The 20,036-nt window shown below is 36.3% G+C and overlaps 1 protein-coding gene across 1 annotated transcript in view; it reads right to left on the bottom strand.

Annotated features, from left to right (window-relative positions):
* PDZD8 (PDZ domain containing 8) overlaps positions 1–20,036 on the bottom strand; it is an 80,048-nt gene that overhangs the window by 29,150 nt on the left and 30,862 nt on the right. Inside the window, exon 3 of the mRNA XM_045878940.3 lies at positions 9,281–9,383. Coding sequence (XP_045734896.1) covers positions 9,281–9,383 — 103 coding nt within the window. The remainder of the gene's footprint in view (positions 1–9,280; positions 9,384–20,036) is intronic.

Raw genomic sequence — 20,036 nt, forward strand, 5'->3', positions numbered from 1 at the left:
ATCTTCCTTGAAAGAAAGATCATACTCTCGTTGCTTATACCTCATATTAGGTTTCTTCTTTTTTTTTTTTTTTAAAGATTTTATTTATTTATTTGACAGAGAGAGAAAGAGAGAGGACAAGCAAGGGGAGTAGCAGAAGGAGAGGGAGAAGCAGGCTCCCCACTGAGCAGGGAGCCCAAAGCTGGGCTTCACACGGGGCTTGATCTCAGGAACTGAGCTGAAGGCAGACGCTTTACCGATTGAGCCACCCAGGCGCCCCTCAGCTTCTTTTTCATATTCAGACAGCGCCTTACATGGATTGGAGAGTTGATGTTTCTATATTTTAACCTAAGTTCCTACTCTTTTCACAGTATTTCACAATCATATTAAACACACTAAGAAACTATGAAACAGAGAACTGCATCCCTCATTTTTAACCAAGATGAACTTCAAGAGTGGAAATGCTGCATAGGATTTACTACTAAAGCTTAAAAGGCATTTAGCTTATTTAAGAAGCCAAATTATAGAACATTACATATGGTTAAAATTCCACTGAGTCCCTACTGTATTCACAAATATTATCAAATTGAATTAAACGAGAGTTTTCATAAAAACTGGCATTTTCAAAAAAGCTTTATTTGCTCTAATCTTTTTCTTCCTTTTGATAAGATTAAGACTGTAAATGGCAAATGGTTAAATAGGAACACCAAAATGCTATCTGCAAGGCATCTGGCCTTAAGCAAACACACCAAAATGCCAGCTCTGAAGCATCTAGCCTAATGTATTTATAATTTGTCTGTCTCAGATGTTCTTTAGGAACTCTTTTTGACTCTTTGTATGTATATTCAATAAATTGTAGACAGATCTGGATAGCTATCATTCAGCAAGACTTCTAAAACTCTCCAAAACCAAAAGGGAAATAAGACAAGTAAAATTTTGGATCACAGTCATTTTATTTAGGTTACTGACTATACACATAGAGTAAGAAGTTCTTCTAATGTTTTTAATAATGCCATTATTCCATTATGTACCATATTTGTAAACTAAAACCCTTACTGTAAAAACCAGGCTTTTGGGACGGTTGGGTGGTTCAGTCGGTTAAGCATCTGCCTTTGGCTCGGGTCATGACAGTGGGATCCTAGGATTGAGTCCCACATCGGGCTCCTTGCTCAGTGGGGAGCCTGCTTCTCCCTCTGCCTTCCGCTTCCCCTGCTTGTGCTCTCTCTGACAAATAAATAAAATCTTTAAAAAATATATTAAAACCAGGCTTTTATCAGTAAATCTCATTTTGTGACTAAGTCTTGCTGAAACCTAGAAGTCTAAAAGAAAAAAGGCTGAGGGTAAATGGAGGCTCAAGGCTAGTCAGTCATTTTCAATATTCCCAGAAACATTTACTGAATACCCATTAAATGCCAAGTGCTATCAGCAAAAACAATCACAGTGTCTGCGGTAAAGAAACACACTGGTGAAGATTACACCTATCAAATTATCATAGAAATATAAGTATGAATTCCCAACTATGAGAAATATTCCCAGGACGCCTGGGTGGCTCAGTTGGTTAAGCATCTGCCTTTGGCTCAGGTCATGATCCCAGAGTCCTGGGATTGAGTCCCGCATAAGGCTCCCTGCTTGGGGGGAGTCTGCTTCTCCCTTTCCCTCTGCCCCTCCCTCTGCTCGTGCACACGCTCTCTCGCTCTAATAAATAAATAATAAATAATTAATAAATATCTTAAAAATATATTCCCAAGGTGTCTTATGCTCACTAGGCAAAGTTAAATAAATAAATAAATATCTTAAAAAAAATATTCCCAAGGTGTCTTATGCTCAGTAGGCAAAGTTTTCTAGAGGAATGATGATTGGTTGATGTATCAGCCAGGGTCTGATAAGGAAAGAGAAAACACCTTAGTATTTGAAACAGAGGTCCTTCAAAACAGGGGAATGGCTACCCAGTGACAGAACTGAAAACCAAACAGGAGAGAGTGGAGCGACTCAGATACTAGCAAAAGTCACAGGTCACTACCAACGTTAGGCTGGAAAAACAGAGGGGAGGAATTGGTATTAGTACAGGCCAGGGGCTAGAGCACCCAGCATAAGCAGGAAACATAGTGGGCCTGTCCTAGCAGAAGCATGGAGCCCTGGAGGAGAGATAGCAGCTGCCAAAAATATTTGTTCCCAAGGCAGAGGGGAACAGGAAGAATACCCCGGCTTCCCCAGTCCCCTTCTATTTCCCATCAGAACTTCACATTGGTCAAACCCAGCTGAGAGTCAACTGATATTAAAGCCCTGGGAAAATTGCCAGCAGAGGTCAACCCTGTCATGACATGGTGCAGGGGTCAGGCCCAATAATGTATCTAAGGGTGATCAAGCTAAGGGTTGCCACAGAGACCTGAAGAATGGGATAGGTACAGGTATACATGTGGTAAAGGGAGTTGGGGGAAGGGTGCACATGTTCAAAAGCTGTGTAGTAGACAGACTATGGTAAGTGTGAAGGAGTGAAAGATAGCACAGCTAAAGCCAAACAGGAGCGTAGAAGAGAAGACTGGAGAAATAGAGGCCAGGCCAGGGAGTGCTTTGTGGGGCACATCAAAGAATTTGTCCTCGTTCTGGGAGCGACACGAAACCACTGAGAAATTTAAGGAGGCAACTGAAGGATCATATTTGCATCTCAAAATGATCACTTATCCTCCTCTCACCCTCCTAGGAGATCAACTGAACAAATGGAACATACCAGGGTGTCTTCTAGGTGCAGTACACATAGCATATTTGTCTCCCCATGAAGTCTACCAGCAAGTATGTAGTGTGCAGAATTGTCGAAGACCTTTTAAGTATCTTTCTTTTAGCATTTATATCATCTGATCATCAACCATCAGGGACATAAGATTTATCTTCATTGCCCTACAGATCCAGTTCCTTGCTCAGTATATTTGTTGGTCATCCTACTGTTCACTTTTTGTGTTTATATGCTTCCATTAATCATTCACCCACCTTTGTATTTTCAGCTGAAGATCACTAACTTTTCCCCATTCATTTATCTATATATGGCTATCTCACTGCCATATTAATTTTACTTCTCTCTCCCCACATTATCAAGCTCTCATAAATTTCTTGTATTATAGAAACCAGAAATGCACAAATAATTAGTTGTGTGAGAATTTTATGGTTTTTAAGTAAGTGTATTCATTTTGTGACACTATCATGAAAAGCTGAAATTTCTTGTTTGGAGGCACAAAGACATATTTATTTCTTTAAGGATACTAGATCTCATATATTTTAAGCATAGATTCGAATTCTTATGTAATTGTCCTACGAGCTTTTTCTTCATTTTGTTCCTCTTAACTTAGAGCATCTTAGAAAAGTTTCGTGCCACGTGCAAATCTGAATATTATATTGTACATCCTTCTTTTTGGTCTGTGCTGCCCAGTATAGGAGCTACTAGCCACATGTGGCTACTGAGCACTTGAAATGTGGTTAGGATGAACTGTGATGTGTTGTAATTGTAAAATATGCACCAGATTTCAAAGACTTTAAAAGGGGGGAAAAAAAAAAACCTCCTCATTTTTTATGTTGATCACATGTTGAAATAATAATGTTTTGGGTATATTGGTCAAATAAAACATTACTAAAATTAAGTTTACTCATTTATTTTTGCTTTTTAAAATGTGGCTACAAGAAAATTTAAAATCACCTAAATGGTGTACATTTTATTTCTATTGGACAGTGCAGTTTCAGATCATTTGTGAAAACTGATCAAAGTCCTAGACTCAATCACTCAGGATATTATACCTGGTCATCTTTGTTCTTAAGGCAGCTCTATTTGTAACAAAACATTCTCCTGCTAAAGAAATGATTTAGGAACCTTTCGTATAGTTCTTCATCAAAAACTTTGTGAAAGTTGAAATGCATTTACTGTTTCCATTTCTTCTATATGCTTGTTTAGCACTGTAATATTAGATAGGGAATGCGTTTCCTATATATTGTACTTTGTTCCAACTGATCATGTGCCCTCTACCAAGTGTTTCCTGGATTCAGTTGCCCCAACCTTTACTCTGAAAGTATAGGGAGACTCACTGGGCTCTATAATAAGGCAGATAGCCTCTGAATCAGGCTCAATCTTAGGCAGTTGAGCATGGCTCATCTTATTATAAAGGTCGTCCTTCCATTCAGATCTCATCTCCCTACAGTTTCAGAGCTCTCCCTGCCTCTGATTCCACTACCACCACTCCCAAACTGTCTTCTAATTATTAGAATACCACTCAGTCCAGTCTTTGTAGAGTAGTGGGATTTAATAGAACAAGTATAGATCCTCTAGGCAAAAGGCTTTGGCTCTCTGTATATGAGCAAAGTATATAACTCATGTTATATATTTGGTTCCCATGCCTCTCTTCTTATACTTACAGTTCCTTGAAAATAAGGATCATTTCCTCAAATGCCTTTTTAATTGTAAGGGTATGTTTAAAAAGAAAATTGAGGAAGGCTGATATAAATTATTTATCTTTCAGAATCAGATCCTTTAAAAAAAAAATGAGGTTTTTGATTGGGAAGTAGCAGTGAAGAGAAGGAAAAGTACCACTCAGGTCAAAACAGAGATAAACTCTAGACTCTAGGAGGTGAATTCTTCTGATTTCATAATCTGCAGTATGGCTGACCCTATCTAAAGCCTTTCTTACAGCAGCTGCCAATTTCAAGTTGCCAGTTGACACCATATAACCCTCTGATAGGAATATACTCATTCTGATTAAGAGTTCCAAATTATCTTTTATGGATTCTCCCCAAATGTCAGTTGAACGCTCATCAGGGATTTATTATTTTATCTTTCAGGCAGATCTGAAATATCATGACATCTCCTAATGCCTTTAACCACAGTTCCCTTCGGAACCTGTATATTGGGCTCCAGAAGACATGAAGTGCTTCTATTTATACTGAACACACGACTATTCCAATATCTCCTTTCTGCCCATCTACTGTACATTCAGAGACCCAGAAGATTCCTTTCTATTTACTTGTCCATTTCAAAACAGGAAGAAATCCATATTCTTTTCCATTACTCGCTTATATCCCAATATAAGAAAAAGTCCCTTAAAAATAAGTCCTCAGACAGATTTGAATATTTTCTTATGGTAAGACTGTGGGTTGGGCACCTAAAATGCATTCATAACCCTTTACTCGTGCCTTCTACTCTACAAAGGTTGGAAAACTAAAATGATTCTCCATAGTTCCCTGCTGTTGAGGACACTGAGTGACTCAGTTCTAGCCAATGAGATACAAGTGGAAATCCCTGGGAGGAGCTTCCAGGAAAGCATTTAAAAAGGACAAAACCTGGCTGACCTGTGCCTTTGGCACGCTTTAGACCTCACCCCCCCCCCCCCTTTTTTTTAAAGATTTTATTTATTTATTTGAGAGAGCAGGAGCAGAGGGGAGGAGCAGAGGGAGACAGAGAAGCAGATTCCCCACTGAGCAGGAAGCCTGATGCAGGGCTGGATCCCAGGACCCTGAGATCATGACCAGAGCCAAAGGCAGATGCTTAACCAGCCAAAGGCAGACGCTTAACCGACAGAGCCACCCAGGCACCCCCTAAAGCTTTTCATCTATTGTTATTATTAGTGATCTTCCACTATCCAGCAACATGATAACATACATTATAATGCTTTAAAGACTCAAAGGCACATTTAAAATATGGAAAGAATTAAGTTTCTTTCATTCTACATATGCACTGAAACTAGTGGCTCTCTTCACTGAATAAATCTCAACACTTAAAAAACGAATTTAAGCCTGAAAACCGTATTTATATAAAGATAGCTTCTAAACTCATCAAATACCTTCTCATACTTATTTTTGTAATGATGTTTTTTTTCTATCCCAATTTGCAATATATTGCAAATAATCAAATCCTAGCCTGCAATCTTTTATGTAGTCCTAAAGAACACAATGAATTTTTCTCCCTAGAGTTATTAAATTCAGACATATGTAATTTAATGCCTAGAGACACTTAACCGCTGCTGACATTTTTGACACCGTAATTAGTAATCTAGAATTCTTTCTCCAAAACTATTTATGACATATGTGAAGACCCAAAATCGTAACTCAAGATTAAAGTCTTACTAACCTTTTCTGCAAAATATTAAAGCTGTCTAATCTCATATTTTGCAAATGTAATAAAGGAAAATGAAAATGCCATTAGCAATGGCAAGTTATGACCATTTCATACCTGGATAAAACAATAATGCTTTTTCATGTATTCATGTAATTCTGAACTGGTTATTTTATTCCTCTGAGGAGTTGCTTCAAATTGTTTGAGACATAACTTAAAAGAAAGCTGAGGTACGAACAACCACCAAAGAAATGAGAGACTTTCCTAAAAACCACTATTTTGACCATGTCATTCCTGTGCTCAAAATCTTTAATAGCTCTCTACTACTTTCATAAATTCAAACTCTGTGGCCCATCCTCCATTTCCAGCTTTACTCCTCCCTATTTTCCCACCCTGATCAAAATTACTCTATTTATTCCAAAAGAATTTCATACTACTCAATTTTTTGTAAGGATATGCACAACAGTTATTGTATAAAGAAATTATGAAATTTAGAAGCAATTTAAGGTCAAAGGAACATCCAAAGAATACCACATTATCATTAAAAAAGTAAAAAAAACCCTGATGAATCACAGATCTGTACCCCTGAAACAAATAATACATTATATGTTAATAATAAAATATATATATATTAATTAAAAAATAAAGTAAGATTCTCAACCAGAATTATAGACAACCTCAGATATTTAGAATACAACTGAGTCTGACATATATACCTAAACCCAGATATTCCAGAAAGAGCTCAAGTACCTTCTCTAAAATATGGGGACTGAAGAAATCCCACATAAGTACACATCCTATTGTACATATGCTAGAAATGTGATTCTACCTTCGGATAATATGGAGTTCAGAAAAATAAAACATATGTGGTCTGATTAAAAAAAAAAAAGTCATGTTCTCCAAGAGCATGGATATATGCTTACAGACCTATTTTAAAAATTGAGAACCATGACTATTTTTTAAAATGTTACAAAGAATAACAGGTTATTCAAGAAACCAAAAGCACATCATTACTACTAAAAAACAGATAGGTAGCATAGTTCAGAAATACCTATTCACCATAATGAAGACATAACAGAGAAATAGTTTTCCTAAATATCAGCTACAGATAATAATCACAGGACTGGCTATATTGCCACCAAGAGTTAAATGTAATAGAAACAACTAAATATCTAAGTTATTAAATACATCTTTAAAGAATACAACTATAGGGCGCCTGGGTGGCTCAGTTGGTTAAGCGACTGCCTTTGGCTCAGGTCATGATCCCAGGGTCCTGGGATCGAGTCCCGCATTGGGCTCCCTGCTCTGCGGGGAGCCTGCTTCTCCCTCTCCCACTCCCCCTGCTTGTGTTCCCTCTCTCGCTGTTTCTCTCTCTGTCAAATAAATAAATAAAATCTTTAAAAAAAAAAAAAGAATACAACTATAATTTATTCCTGCAAAAAAACTATTGATGTGCTAAATGGATCTTATCTTTCAAAAGACTAAAAAGTAACTCCAGCGAGGTTTGGGGGTTCCAAGAAGCACTCTTGGAATTTTATTACCACCAAACCTATAATATTTCAGTATATACTTAATAAATGAAATAAATTATCTAAAAAAAGGGGGATATGGTTCCTTTAGGGCATAGACTGCCGCCCGCTCCCACCCCTACTTCAGCCATAAAATTCTGGAACTCTGGAAGTTTCCATTGTGAAACTTCATGGGCTTAATATAGAAATTCTGTAGACAATTTTGATAAATGCTCTAAATCTTCAATAGACTACTAGATTTATGCAAAACACAAGAAAGCACAGAATAATTGCTATTAAAACTGCTACTCAGAATATTCAGAAACTACCAACTCACTTTGGAAACAAATTAACCAATACCTAGTGACAATTTTTATTCATATAAGAACCCAAAGGATTCAACAAGTCCAATTAAACCATGTTGAGAGCAAAGGACTATTTCTGTTTAATTCTAGCATTTAGAATATTTTAAAAGCCTTTACAATTTTTTCAGTCTTGTAATAGTCCTTTAAAGAAAGAAAAGAAACCAGAACTCTAAGTCCTTCGTATACCAAAAGTATAGCCCAAATCCATTCTCTTTTCTCTATTTTCTCAGCTACCACCTAGTTTTAGTAACCAACACTTCCCCTAAATGCCTCCTAACCGACCTCTCTCTAGCTTTACTCTTGTCCTCCTAGAATCCTTTGTCTACACAAGCAGAACATTTTGTGCAAAATGTACACAAGATCATATCACTTGTCATCTTAAAAGTCTCCCACCACAAATAATGAAATTCAAACCCCTTACAAGATGAAAACGTGACTCTCTAGCTCTCATACCATGCTCTAGCTATGTACTAGCTCTTTTTATCCTCAAACTCACACGCCCTCACACACCTGTTGCTCCCTTTGCTAGAAATGCCTTCCACTCCCTCATTTCCCCAGACTCTCCATGTGGCTTGCTCCTCTTCAGGATTCAGGCCTCATCTCCAGTGTAAAGTCATCAGACTTAGCATATAAAATCTGGGTAAATACTTTTAAAAAAATTATTCACTGTTTATCTGAAATTCTAACTGGGGCATCCTGCTCCAGTGTCATCTCTTTAGAGGTTTTCCCTATTAATCATCAAATCTGAAGAATCTGCTCTATCATAATCCTATTTTCTTCATAGTATCTGTCAATCTCTGGAAATTACCTTGTTCACTTCTTTGGTTTACCCATTTATTGTCATTTTCTACCTCCATTCTATAACATATAGTTCACCTCTCTCCTCTAACCCTTATGCCAAACCTCTACCCCATGCTAGCACCACAAAAACAGGGTCTTTTCTTGTTTTGAACTGTTTCCCAAATCTAACACAGCACCTAGTACAAAGTAAGCACTCATAAAACATCTACTGAATGAAAGAATGCTCTAAATGATATATGCTACAATATGAATGCTTTCTAAGGTGTTTAGAATTACTTCCTTCTAATTCCATCCCTGTGAAATAATTTTAAAGTTCCAGAAGGAAAATCAGACAAGGTTTCTAATGCAAGCAAGTGATCTGAATATCAGTTTTATGTGATTCATTTTATTACTATTGTACTGCAACAAGACAAATAAGAGCTGTTCAAAATTATTTGTACATGACCAGAAGTAACTCTATAAATATAGAAACATTATTAAAAGTATGCTTATAGAAAACAAACTTTATAAGAATGTAAAACTATGCAAATCCACTGTACCGTCTTAATAGAACTCCTTTGTTTTTCTTCCCAAACACCACTGCTCAACTCGAGTGTACAATGAATATTTGCCTCTCTGTCATAGGATCCAAAAATGAGTAACCTGCAGTATAAAAATAAAACAAGGAGACTATTATAACAGTTATACACAATAAAATTTTTCTCTGATTATATCAAGAAATAATAAATTACTCCATTACTATTTATAATTTTGGTAACAGGAAAAAAAAAAAATTAAGTCAAACACTTAGTACACCCTCTAGTGGAAAAGTGAAGTAAAGCTAAAATTAGGTGAAATTCCGGGACAAGCTGTTTCTTACAGCTAAGTCAAACAGAAAGTGGTATGTATTCATGAGGCAAACAAACTGACCAGACAGCAAAAGCTTCAGATCTTCAAATCAGACTGTTGAATTTAAAAACTAAGTTGCAGAGTGATATACATAGTATCATACCACCTCTGTAAAAATTAACACATTCATAAAATAGTACAATATAGTTGCTTATGAACACACCCACACACTTATCCATCTAACAGTGTGACTTCAGGCAAATTATTTAACTTCTCAAAAGCCATCTCTTTCTCTGAAAAATTCAGGGCAAAAATAATAACACTTAGAGCTGTTGTGAGAACAAAAGAAGACAATGCATACAAGGCATTTAGTATAGCACCTAGCAAACACTAAGTGTTCCATAAGTGTTTGCTATTTCTATTATCTTGAAAACAATTGTCAAGGAATAACAGCATCATCTAATTTTACTGTTTAATATTCAGATCTAAAAAGGAGATCTCAGGCCCAATCTTGAGATGATATAAAGCAGTTTTATTATTGAAGGAAAAAAATATTACCCACATGTCTAGCTTCCATATTACCTGTCTTCTAAATCAGAACATAAGTCTACCAAAGTATTTCAAGAGTAAGCTTGAGAATAGTTTTAGCGTTAATCAACATTTTGACTGCTACTCTATTACTTTATGTCTACACAAAGATCATGGGGATAGAAGTGAGATGAAAAAAAAAAAAGGTAGATAAAACTTTATTAGAGTAATATGAGAAAACTGTGTCCTAAGGTTGGAGACCACTAGCAAATCATGTCCATACTTCACAAACTGGCTTCATAAACTAAAAACCTGAATAAACTCATGGCAAAACAAAAACAAAACCAACCCTAAATTTAAATAGTTTTTTTTTTAAAGATTTTATTTATTTATTTGACAGAGAGAGACACAGCGAGAGAGGGAACACAAGCAGGGGGAGTGGGAGAGGGAGAAGCAGGCTCCCCACAGAGCAGGGAGCCCGATGCGGGACTTGATCCCAGGACCCTGGGATCATGACCTGAGCTGAAGGCAGTCGCTTAACCAACTGAGCCACCCAGGCGCCCAAATTTAAATAGTTTTTAATCTTAAAAGTAAATTTAAACTTAGTGCTTAACAGCCTACTGCCAAAAAATTAAGAGTCATAATTATAAAATACTAAGTTTAGAAAAATGAGAATTTTCATTCATCAAAGCTCTGCTGCCACCATCTGGTCAAAAGAGTAAACTATCTATAGGTCTTTACTACCATGCACAGAAGGCTATGCACCAAATTCCCAGAAAGATATTAAAATTCCCAAAAGATAATAATCTTCAGGATTCAGGAATGAGAAAGCACATTTATCAGAACCCTTCCCTGAAACCACAACACTTTTATCATATTTTTATAACACCTTTTTAATGTTTTTTAAAAAGAATAACACAAAATTTAACAAATGATTAACTTAAAATGAGTCACAGAACTAAATATAAGAGAAGAAAACATAAATTCAAATCTTTGTGACCTTGACTTAGGCGATGGTTTCTTAAGATAGGACAGCAAAAGTACAAGTACCAAAGGGAAAAAAAAATAAATGGGACTTCAACAAAATTAAAATTTTTGTGCTTCAAAGGACATCACCAAGTAAGTGAAAAGACAATTCACAGAATGGGAGAAAATATTTTCAACTTAGGTATCTCATAAGGGTCTAGTATAACTCAATTTAAAACTGGACATTTCTCCATAGAAGATATGCAAATAGCCAATAAGGACATGTGAATAGGCTCAACATCATTAGCCGTCAGGGAAATGAAAATCAAAACCACAGTGAGATATGCTGCTTCACACTTTTGATTAGATGGCTAATCAAAAAAGGAGACAAGTACTGGTGAGGATGCAGAGAAATGAATACCTGTACTTTGCTGGAGGGAAGTAAAATGGTGCAGCCACTTTGAAAAACAGTTTGGCAGTTCCTTCAAAAGTTAACATATGCATAGCAGCACATCCATTCCTGGTATATAACCAAGAGAAATGAAAGCATACATTCATGCAAAAACTTAACATGCATGTTCATAGTAGCATTATTCTTAATAGCCAAAATGTGAAAACAACCCATATGCCCATCATCTGATGAAAAGGTAAATAAAATGTGGCATATACACACGATGGAATATTATTTGGCAATAAGAGGAAATGAATTAATGATAAATGATATATGCTACAATATGAATGAACCTCAAAAACATACTAAGTGAAAGAAGCCAGTCACAAAAGACCACATACTGTATGAATCCACATTTATATGAAAGGTTTGCAGTAAGCAAATTTATAGAGACAAAGTAGATTAGTGGTTACTTAGGGCTGGGGAGGAGGACTAGGGGGATTAGGGACTGACTGCTAATGGGTATGGGGTTTCTTTAGGAGGGACAAAAATGTTCTAAAATTAGATTGTGATGATGGTTGCACAACCCTGTGAATGTACTAAAACACAATGAACTGTACACTTTACCTGGATGAATTGTATGGTATGTGAATTATACCTCAATAAAGCTGATTAAAGAAAAAAGAATAAGGTATGATCATGACAATGAATAGTAATGATTAGGGTTACACTAAAACTTTTAAACATTTTAATATTCGTTACAAAAAGATATAATAAATACTTGGCTTATCATTACTATGAATCAATATATTGTGACAAGATTCATATTTCAATAAAGCATAAACATGATTTTTATCTGGTATTTGATAACAGAAAACATTAAAAGGGTACCTTGAAACCAAATAAATTCCAAATGAAAATCATTTAAAATACTGAAATACCACAAATATTTAACATTTAATAGTTATTCTTAACAATGAAATTTTAAAGTACACAAAGCATTAGTTGCCCTGATAAACCTGATCCCAGACACAGAAAACTTTCATTTTGCATTGCTAATAACTGGTCCAACTGTTAAAAGTATTTCCAAAAATAACTCCAGATTGGCTGTTAGGGTTCATTTTGCTTCAGATAACTTTCTTTTTTTAATAATGAAGATATTTTCCTTGACCGTCCAGAATTTGGTTTTACCACTGAAATAGATACTGCTTTTATTAATTCTGATTTTAGATCAATTTCTGGTTCTATGTCAGAGTATCCCACAACATTCACTTCTTCTCTACGTTTCTTCCATTAAAGCGCTTACAAAGAACTGTAGCCTATACTGAATATTCAAGTACCAGAAAAAGCCGGGAAACATTATTAGTACTCTAACAAAGTAACTGCAGTTTCTCTCAGAAAAGTTAACAACACAACACAGAAGCTTGTGTCGTACTGCCCATTTAAGGATTTATTTTGCTTAGAAAACTTATGTCTTGAAAAAAAAAAAAAAAGCATCATTTCCTAGGGTTTGTATATACTATGTATGTAAATTTATTAATATTTATTTTGTTTGCAAGAATGACTCCCAATTAGCAGACAGGGCAAAAGCTGCACCCAAGACTGACTGCTCAGACCATGACTGTTCCCCTCTATAAACTCCATATCTGGTCCTCAGGACACACTTCCTATCAGTGTCTCCTGTGCCTACTTGTGACGTGTAATCAGTGGATTCCTGCACCCAATAATGACTATGTTGAATGCTAAGCTTTAATTCTCACAGAAGAATTGTAACATTTCCCCCCATTTTCTTGATCTCTTGAGATTTGGAAAAACATGTAAATTTCTGGAGAAATGCCAGGAAGAATTTCCTACCGAAACACAAGTACCAGCTAGTTAGGTGAATTTAGAAAGCATTTGCTTTAGTTTAGGCAGAATATTTAAAACAAGAATCAATTTTCATCCTACATCCCTATGCACTTACAATTCAGTCTTGAGTTAAACAAAGGCTTTCCATTCAGATTATATAAGCACCAGAAATACATGGTTACAATCACTGGCTAATACATATTTTGAGTCAAATGAACACTCAATATATGCTGAATAAGCAAGAAATGGTACAAAAATTTTTTACTAAACTACTTTGAAAGGGTAAAGAGTCCATACTGCTGAACAAAATGACAAAGGAAATTGCCTTTAGACCCCTGTCTCCTGAAAGAGGTATTATTTCCAAGTTCAAAAGGTTAATTTTTCTAAAGACAGAAGTATATTGAAACCTCATGTTAAATATAAACACAAACACCACCTATCAAGAGACAGAATTTATATGACTCAAGACCAAACCACTGAGAAAAGGAAAGTAATTCCCAATGTGCCCTTCTGTAAGAATCTCATTTTACACCAAAAAGGAAAAATAAAAATCCTTTTTTTTTTAAATGATTAATTTGAAAGGAGTCTTGCACCTGTAGGGAGTCAAGTAACAACTCACTGGTTGTGAAAAGAATCAAACGTAGCTGACCTCCTCCTACACAGGCTTAGGGCCTATACTACCCCTCCCTTCCCCCTGAAACCATCCTACTCAGAACTCAACTCTCTTATCTCTGACAAAGACTTCCAAACCTAATGTCCAGTCCTTGTCTTTTTCCTGCTTTGCTTCTTTTTCTTTTTTAAAAAGATTTATTTATTTTGAGACAGAGAGAGAGAGCACGCGAGTGGGAGGAGGGGCAGAGGGGGAGAGAGAGAATCCCAAGCAGACACCACGCTGAGCACAGAGCCCAACCTGGGGCCCAATCTCATGACCCCGAGACCATGACCTGAGCTGAAATCAAGAGCTGGAAGCTCAACTGACTGAGCCACCCAGGCACCCCTCTCCGCTTTGCTTCTAAAACCCCAAGTTTACAGACCACTTGTACAGGGAAATCTCACCATACCCTACACTACTAAAGATATATGAAATCACATTCATCTCCCTCTGAAAAAAGCACCTTTATTTCTCACACTAGTCCTAAAAGGCAGTAGCTGTGTCTTGCTCTTTATAACCTCCAATATCTAGAAAAATAATCAATACTCGATGACCAAATCGAAGTCAATTTTACCATAATTTTGCTCAACTCAAATCTTTAACAGTCATTTGCCTCCCCCACCTATACCCATCCACATATTCAGCCACTCGGGAAACCCTGTCCTAGTTATCCTATTTGTCCCTTTCTTTCTGTCCCTACTGATCCGTATCTTTTAAGTGCTTACCTCTTCACCTTTACCCTGTTAACACCTCTTAATTAGGCTCTAGGGCTTTAACCTTTCTCTCTATGCAATCTACCTTATAAGTAGCAATCTTCTTAAAACAAGTGTTTCTTAATATAACCTTGAGACACCTTCAATAATTCCCTCTGATTAAAGGATAACTATCTTGGACTTTTCTGTTAGCAAATTTGGCCCTGATTTTTCACATAAACATCTTAGCAAATTTGGCCCTGATTTTTCACATAAGCATCTATATTTCACTCAGACAGGTCCCTGAAAATACAAATTTTCACTTTTGTCTTATTGGCTCTTTTCCCAATCACCTATATGATTTTATTTTTTTTTGTTTTAAACTTTAATTTAAATTCTAGTTATTTAACATATAGTGTAATATTGGTTTCAGGAGAATTTAGTGATTCATCACTTACATATAACACCCAAGTGCTCATCGTTAACAAGTGCCCTCCTTAATACCCATCACCCATTTAACCCACCCCCACCTCCCTCCCTCCATCAACCCTCAGTTGTTCTCCATAGTTATGAGTGTCTTATGGTCTGCTTCCCTCTTTTTCCCCTCTTCCATATGTTCATCTGTTTTGTTTCTTAAATTTCACATGAGTGAAATCATATAGTATTTGTCTTTCTCTGACTTATTTTGGTTAGCATAATATACTCTAGCTCCATCCATGTCGTTACAAATGGCAAGATTTCAATTCTTTTTGATGGCTGAGTAATACTGCAGTGTGTGTGTGTATATATATACACCCCATCTTCTTTATCCATTCATCAGGTGATGGATATTTGGCCTCTCTCCATAGTTTGGCTATGGTTAATAACATTGCTACAAACATCGGGGTGCAGATAACCCTTAAAATCTGCATTTTTGTATCCCCTGGGTAAATACCTAGTAGTACAATTGCTGGGTCACAGGGTAGTTCTATTTTTAACTTTTTTTTTTTTTTAAAGATTTTATTTATTTATTTGAGACAGAGAGAATGAGAGAGACAGAGAGCACATGAGAGGGGGGAGGGTCAGAGGGAGAAGCGGGCTCCCTGCTCGCGGGACTCGATCCCAGGACTCCAGGATCATGACCTGAGCTGAAGGCAGTCGCTTAACCAACTTAGCCACCCAGGCGCCCCTCTATTTTTAACTTTTTGAGGAACCTCCATACTGTTTTCCAGACTGGCTGCACTAGTTAGCATTCCCACCAACAGTATAAGAGGGTTCCCGTTTCTCCGCATCCTCACCAACATCTGTTGTTTCCTGTGTTGTTTATTTTAGCCATTCTGACAGGTGTGAGGTGGTAGCTCATTGTGGCTTTCATTCGTATTTCCCTGATGATGAGTGATGTTGAGCATCTTTTCATGTGTCTATTAGCCATCTGGATGTTTTCTTTTGAAAAATGTCTATTCATGTCTTCTGCCCATTTCTTAATTGGATTATTTCTGTTTCTTGGGTGTTGAGTTTGGTATGTTCTTTACAGATTTTGGATACTACGCCTTATCAGGTCATTTGCAAATATCTTCTCCCATTCCACAGGCCGCCTTTTAGTTTTACTGATTGTTTCCTCTGATATGCAGAAGATTTCTATCTTGATGAAGTCCCAATAGTTCATTTTTGCTTTTGTTTCCCTTGCCTCCAGAATGTGTCTAGTAAGAAGTTCCTATGGCCAAGGTCAAAAAGGTTGTTGCCTATGTTCTCCTATAGGATTTTGATGGTTTCCTGTCTCACATTTAGGTCTTACAAAAATTTTGAATTTAGTTTTGTGTACGGTGTAAGAAAGCGGTCCAGTTTCATTCTTGTGCATGTTGCTGTCTGTCCAGTTTTCCCAACACCATTTGTTGACGAGACTGTCTTTTCTCCATTGGATATTCTTTCCTGCTTTGTTGAAGATTAGTTGACCATATAGTTGTGGGTTCATTTCTGGGTTTTCTATTCTGTTCCACTGACCTATGCATCTGTTTTTTGCCAGTACCATACTGCTTGATGACTACAGCTTTGTAATATAGCTAGCTGAAGTTCAGAATTGTGATGCCTCCAGCTTTGCTTTTTTTTTTTCAGGACTGCTTTGGCTATTCAGGGTCTTTTGTGTTTTGAAACAAATTTTAGGATTGTTTGTCTAGATGTGTGAAAAATGCTGGTGGTATTTTGATAGGGATTGCATTAAATGTGTAGATTGCTTTGGGTAGTGCAGATATTTTAACCATGTTTGGTTAAATCCATCCAATCCATCAGCATGGAATGTTTTCCATTTTTTTTGTGTCTTCAATTTCTTTCATAAGTGTTTTATAGTTTTCAGAGTACAGATCTTTTACCTCTTTGGTTAGGTTTATTCCTAGGTATCTCATTATTTTTGGTTGCAACTGTAAATGGGATTGGTTCCCTGAGTTCTTTTTCTGCTGCTTCATTATGGTGGGATTATATCAAATTCAGAGTTACAGACCTTTATAGTTATAGATGTAAATAGCTTTAAAGACCTGAAGGAATAATATTCAGCAACAATTCCAAGTAATTCCTCCCATTTTTCAACATCATTCACACAAATTTAAATGTCTCATATTTGAGCTAATTTCCTCTGAGCTCTCCTTTCATTATTAGTACGCAAGATCTGTCCGAAGATCTTCCTGAAAAGGTAACATTTTAAAAATAATGACTTGCCCTCAAACAGGTAAAAAATTTCCAAAATTTGTATATTTCTAACATAAAATGAAAAATTTTTGGACCAGATTTTTCCTTGGTAAGATTTTTTTTAAGGATATAAAGATAACAGAATGAGGGATTTTGGAGTCAGACAAACCTAGATTCAAATTCTAGACAGGACGTGTTGGGCAAGTAACCTATAGATCTCAATTCATCATCTATAAAATAGATGTAATAATGCTAACTTTGTAAAGATATTCTGAGAGCCAGAAATAATGAATGCAAAGTGCCTATTATATGTTATATACCACAGGTAATAAATGCTATTAATAACAATGTAAGTATTTGCAGGGTCATGCTCCCAAATATCTTCAAATTTAGCTAGGTTTTTTCCCTTTTTAAAAAAGATAAAATATCATGGGGCGCCTGGGTGGCTCAGTTGGTTGAGCGACTGCCTTCGGCTCAGGTCATGATCCTGGAGTCCCTGGATCGAGTCCCGCCATCGGGCTCCCTGCTTGGCAGGGAGCCCGCTTCTCCCTCTGACCCTCCCCCCTCTCATGTGCTCTCTCTCTCTCTCTCATTCTCTCTGTCTCAAATAAATAAATAAAATCTTTTAAAAAATAAATAAATAAAAATAAAAAAGATAAAATATCAAACATTAAAGTAAATACAGATAATATAACAACACCCATTTATCAACTACTCAGAGAAAAAAAAAAGTTACCACTAGAATAAAAAATAACCAAGTGAATAGAATCAAACAATACTATAACCTAAATGAAGGATTCACAAACCAATGCAAGGTAGAAATTATTTTGTGGTTGTAACTTCTAAAACAGCTTGTCTTGTAAATGAATTTCAAAATCCATCATGTTAACAGGCTTCTCTACAGAAGAACTAAACATTTTGCTATATAACATGGACATAGTGCCATTAAAGGATTAATTCCTACTATCAAAATGTCACCTTGAAGCTGCCTCCCCTAATACAAGCATATCTCCTTTTATTGTGCTTCACTTTATTGTGCTTCAGAGATACTGTGCTTTTTACAAATTGAAGGTCTGTGTCAAGTCTAAATTCTAAAAATGTTTGATTCACAAAACAGGAAGAACAAAAAGGACAGAGGTGCAAAAAACCAAACCGAGCCAAACAGATGAGACAAAAAATAAATGGCAAAATGACAGACCTAAATATAACTTAATCGTTACATTAAATGTGAATGAACTAAACAGTCTAATGAAAAGGCAGAGATTGTTAGACTACACATAAAAGAACCATTTATATTTAAATATAAAAAAAAAAAGACTGAAAGAAACTGTAGAAAAAAACACAGAAACCATACAAACAATAAACATAAGAAAACTGTAGCATCTTTATCAGTTTAGACAAAATAAATACCAAGACAAGAAATATTATGAAACAAAAAAGGACCCTTCATAATGGTAAAAGGGTCAGTATGTCAAGAAGAAATATGCACCTAATAACTACAAAAAAGAGATAAACTCATAGTCATGCTTGAAGATTTATACACACTTTTATTCAGTAATTGAAGAACTAGACTAAAAAAATTAGTAAAGATACAGAAGATCTGAATGACTGTACAGGCACCCCTTACTTTGAGTTACTACATAGAACACTGTCCCTGCTTTGCACTGTTCTGATATGCAGGGTTTTGGTTAACATAGTTCCATGTGGAGTAAGGACTGTCTGTATATGTTTTTGTATAATTTTGGGTTTTGGAAGTATGTTAATGCCCCACATATTAAAATAAGAATCAATAAGGATGGAAAGGCAGAGGTGGGAGGGAGGGAAACTGAAACTGAAAGCAAACAGAAAAGAATAAACCCAGCTATATTTCAAATGCATAACATAACACGCTGAAGGGGGGAAATTAATCTAATTCATGAAAATAGTACTTGACCATATGCCCTTAATCTTGGGTAGAGTGGGGGAGAACGGCAAATAAATCCTGAATTTCTTCTAATTTTTTATTGTTATGTTAATCACCATCCATTACTTCATTAGTTTTTGATGTAGTGTTCCATGATTCATTGTTTGTGCATAACACCCCATGCTCCATGCAGAACGTGCCCTCTTTAATACCCATCACCAGGCTAACCCATCCCCCCACCCCCATCCCCTCTAGAACCCTCAGTTTGTTTTTCAGAGTCCATCATCTCTCATGGTTCGTCTCCCCCTCCGACTCCCCCCCCTTCATTCTTCCCCTCCTGCTATCTTTTTTTTTTTCTTAACATATATTGCATTATTTGTTTCAGAGGTACAGATCTGTGATTCAACAGTCTTGTACAATTCACAGCACTCACCATAGCACATACCCTCCCCAGTGTCTATCATGCAGCCACCCCATCCCTCCCACCACCCCCCCCACTCCAGCAACCCTCAAGTTTGTTTCCTGAGATTAAGAATTCCTCATATCAGTGAAGTCATATGATACATGTCTTTCTCTGATTAACTTATAAATCCTGAATTTCTTTTCGTAAGTATGTTTTCTCTACTTATACAGACAAAGCAAGTCTGAAACTATCTGAGAGGTATTACGGGATAAAGCAAATGAGTAAACTGCTGATGTTACTGGGAGCCAGGGTTCAAGGGACAAAAATATGAAAGGAGCAAAAACCAAGGCACAGAACAACCCTATGAGAATGAACTGGAATTGGATATATTGGGTCAATTCACGATTTCTAAATTATATATGTGTT

Source organism: Mirounga angustirostris, unplaced genomic scaffold, assembly GCF_029215605.1.
Source record: "Mirounga angustirostris isolate CCGP_5_RB_7025 unplaced genomic scaffold, mMirAng1.0.hap1 SCAF_6, whole genome shotgun sequence".
NCBI lineage: Eukaryota > Metazoa > Chordata > Mammalia > Carnivora > Phocidae > Mirounga > Mirounga angustirostris.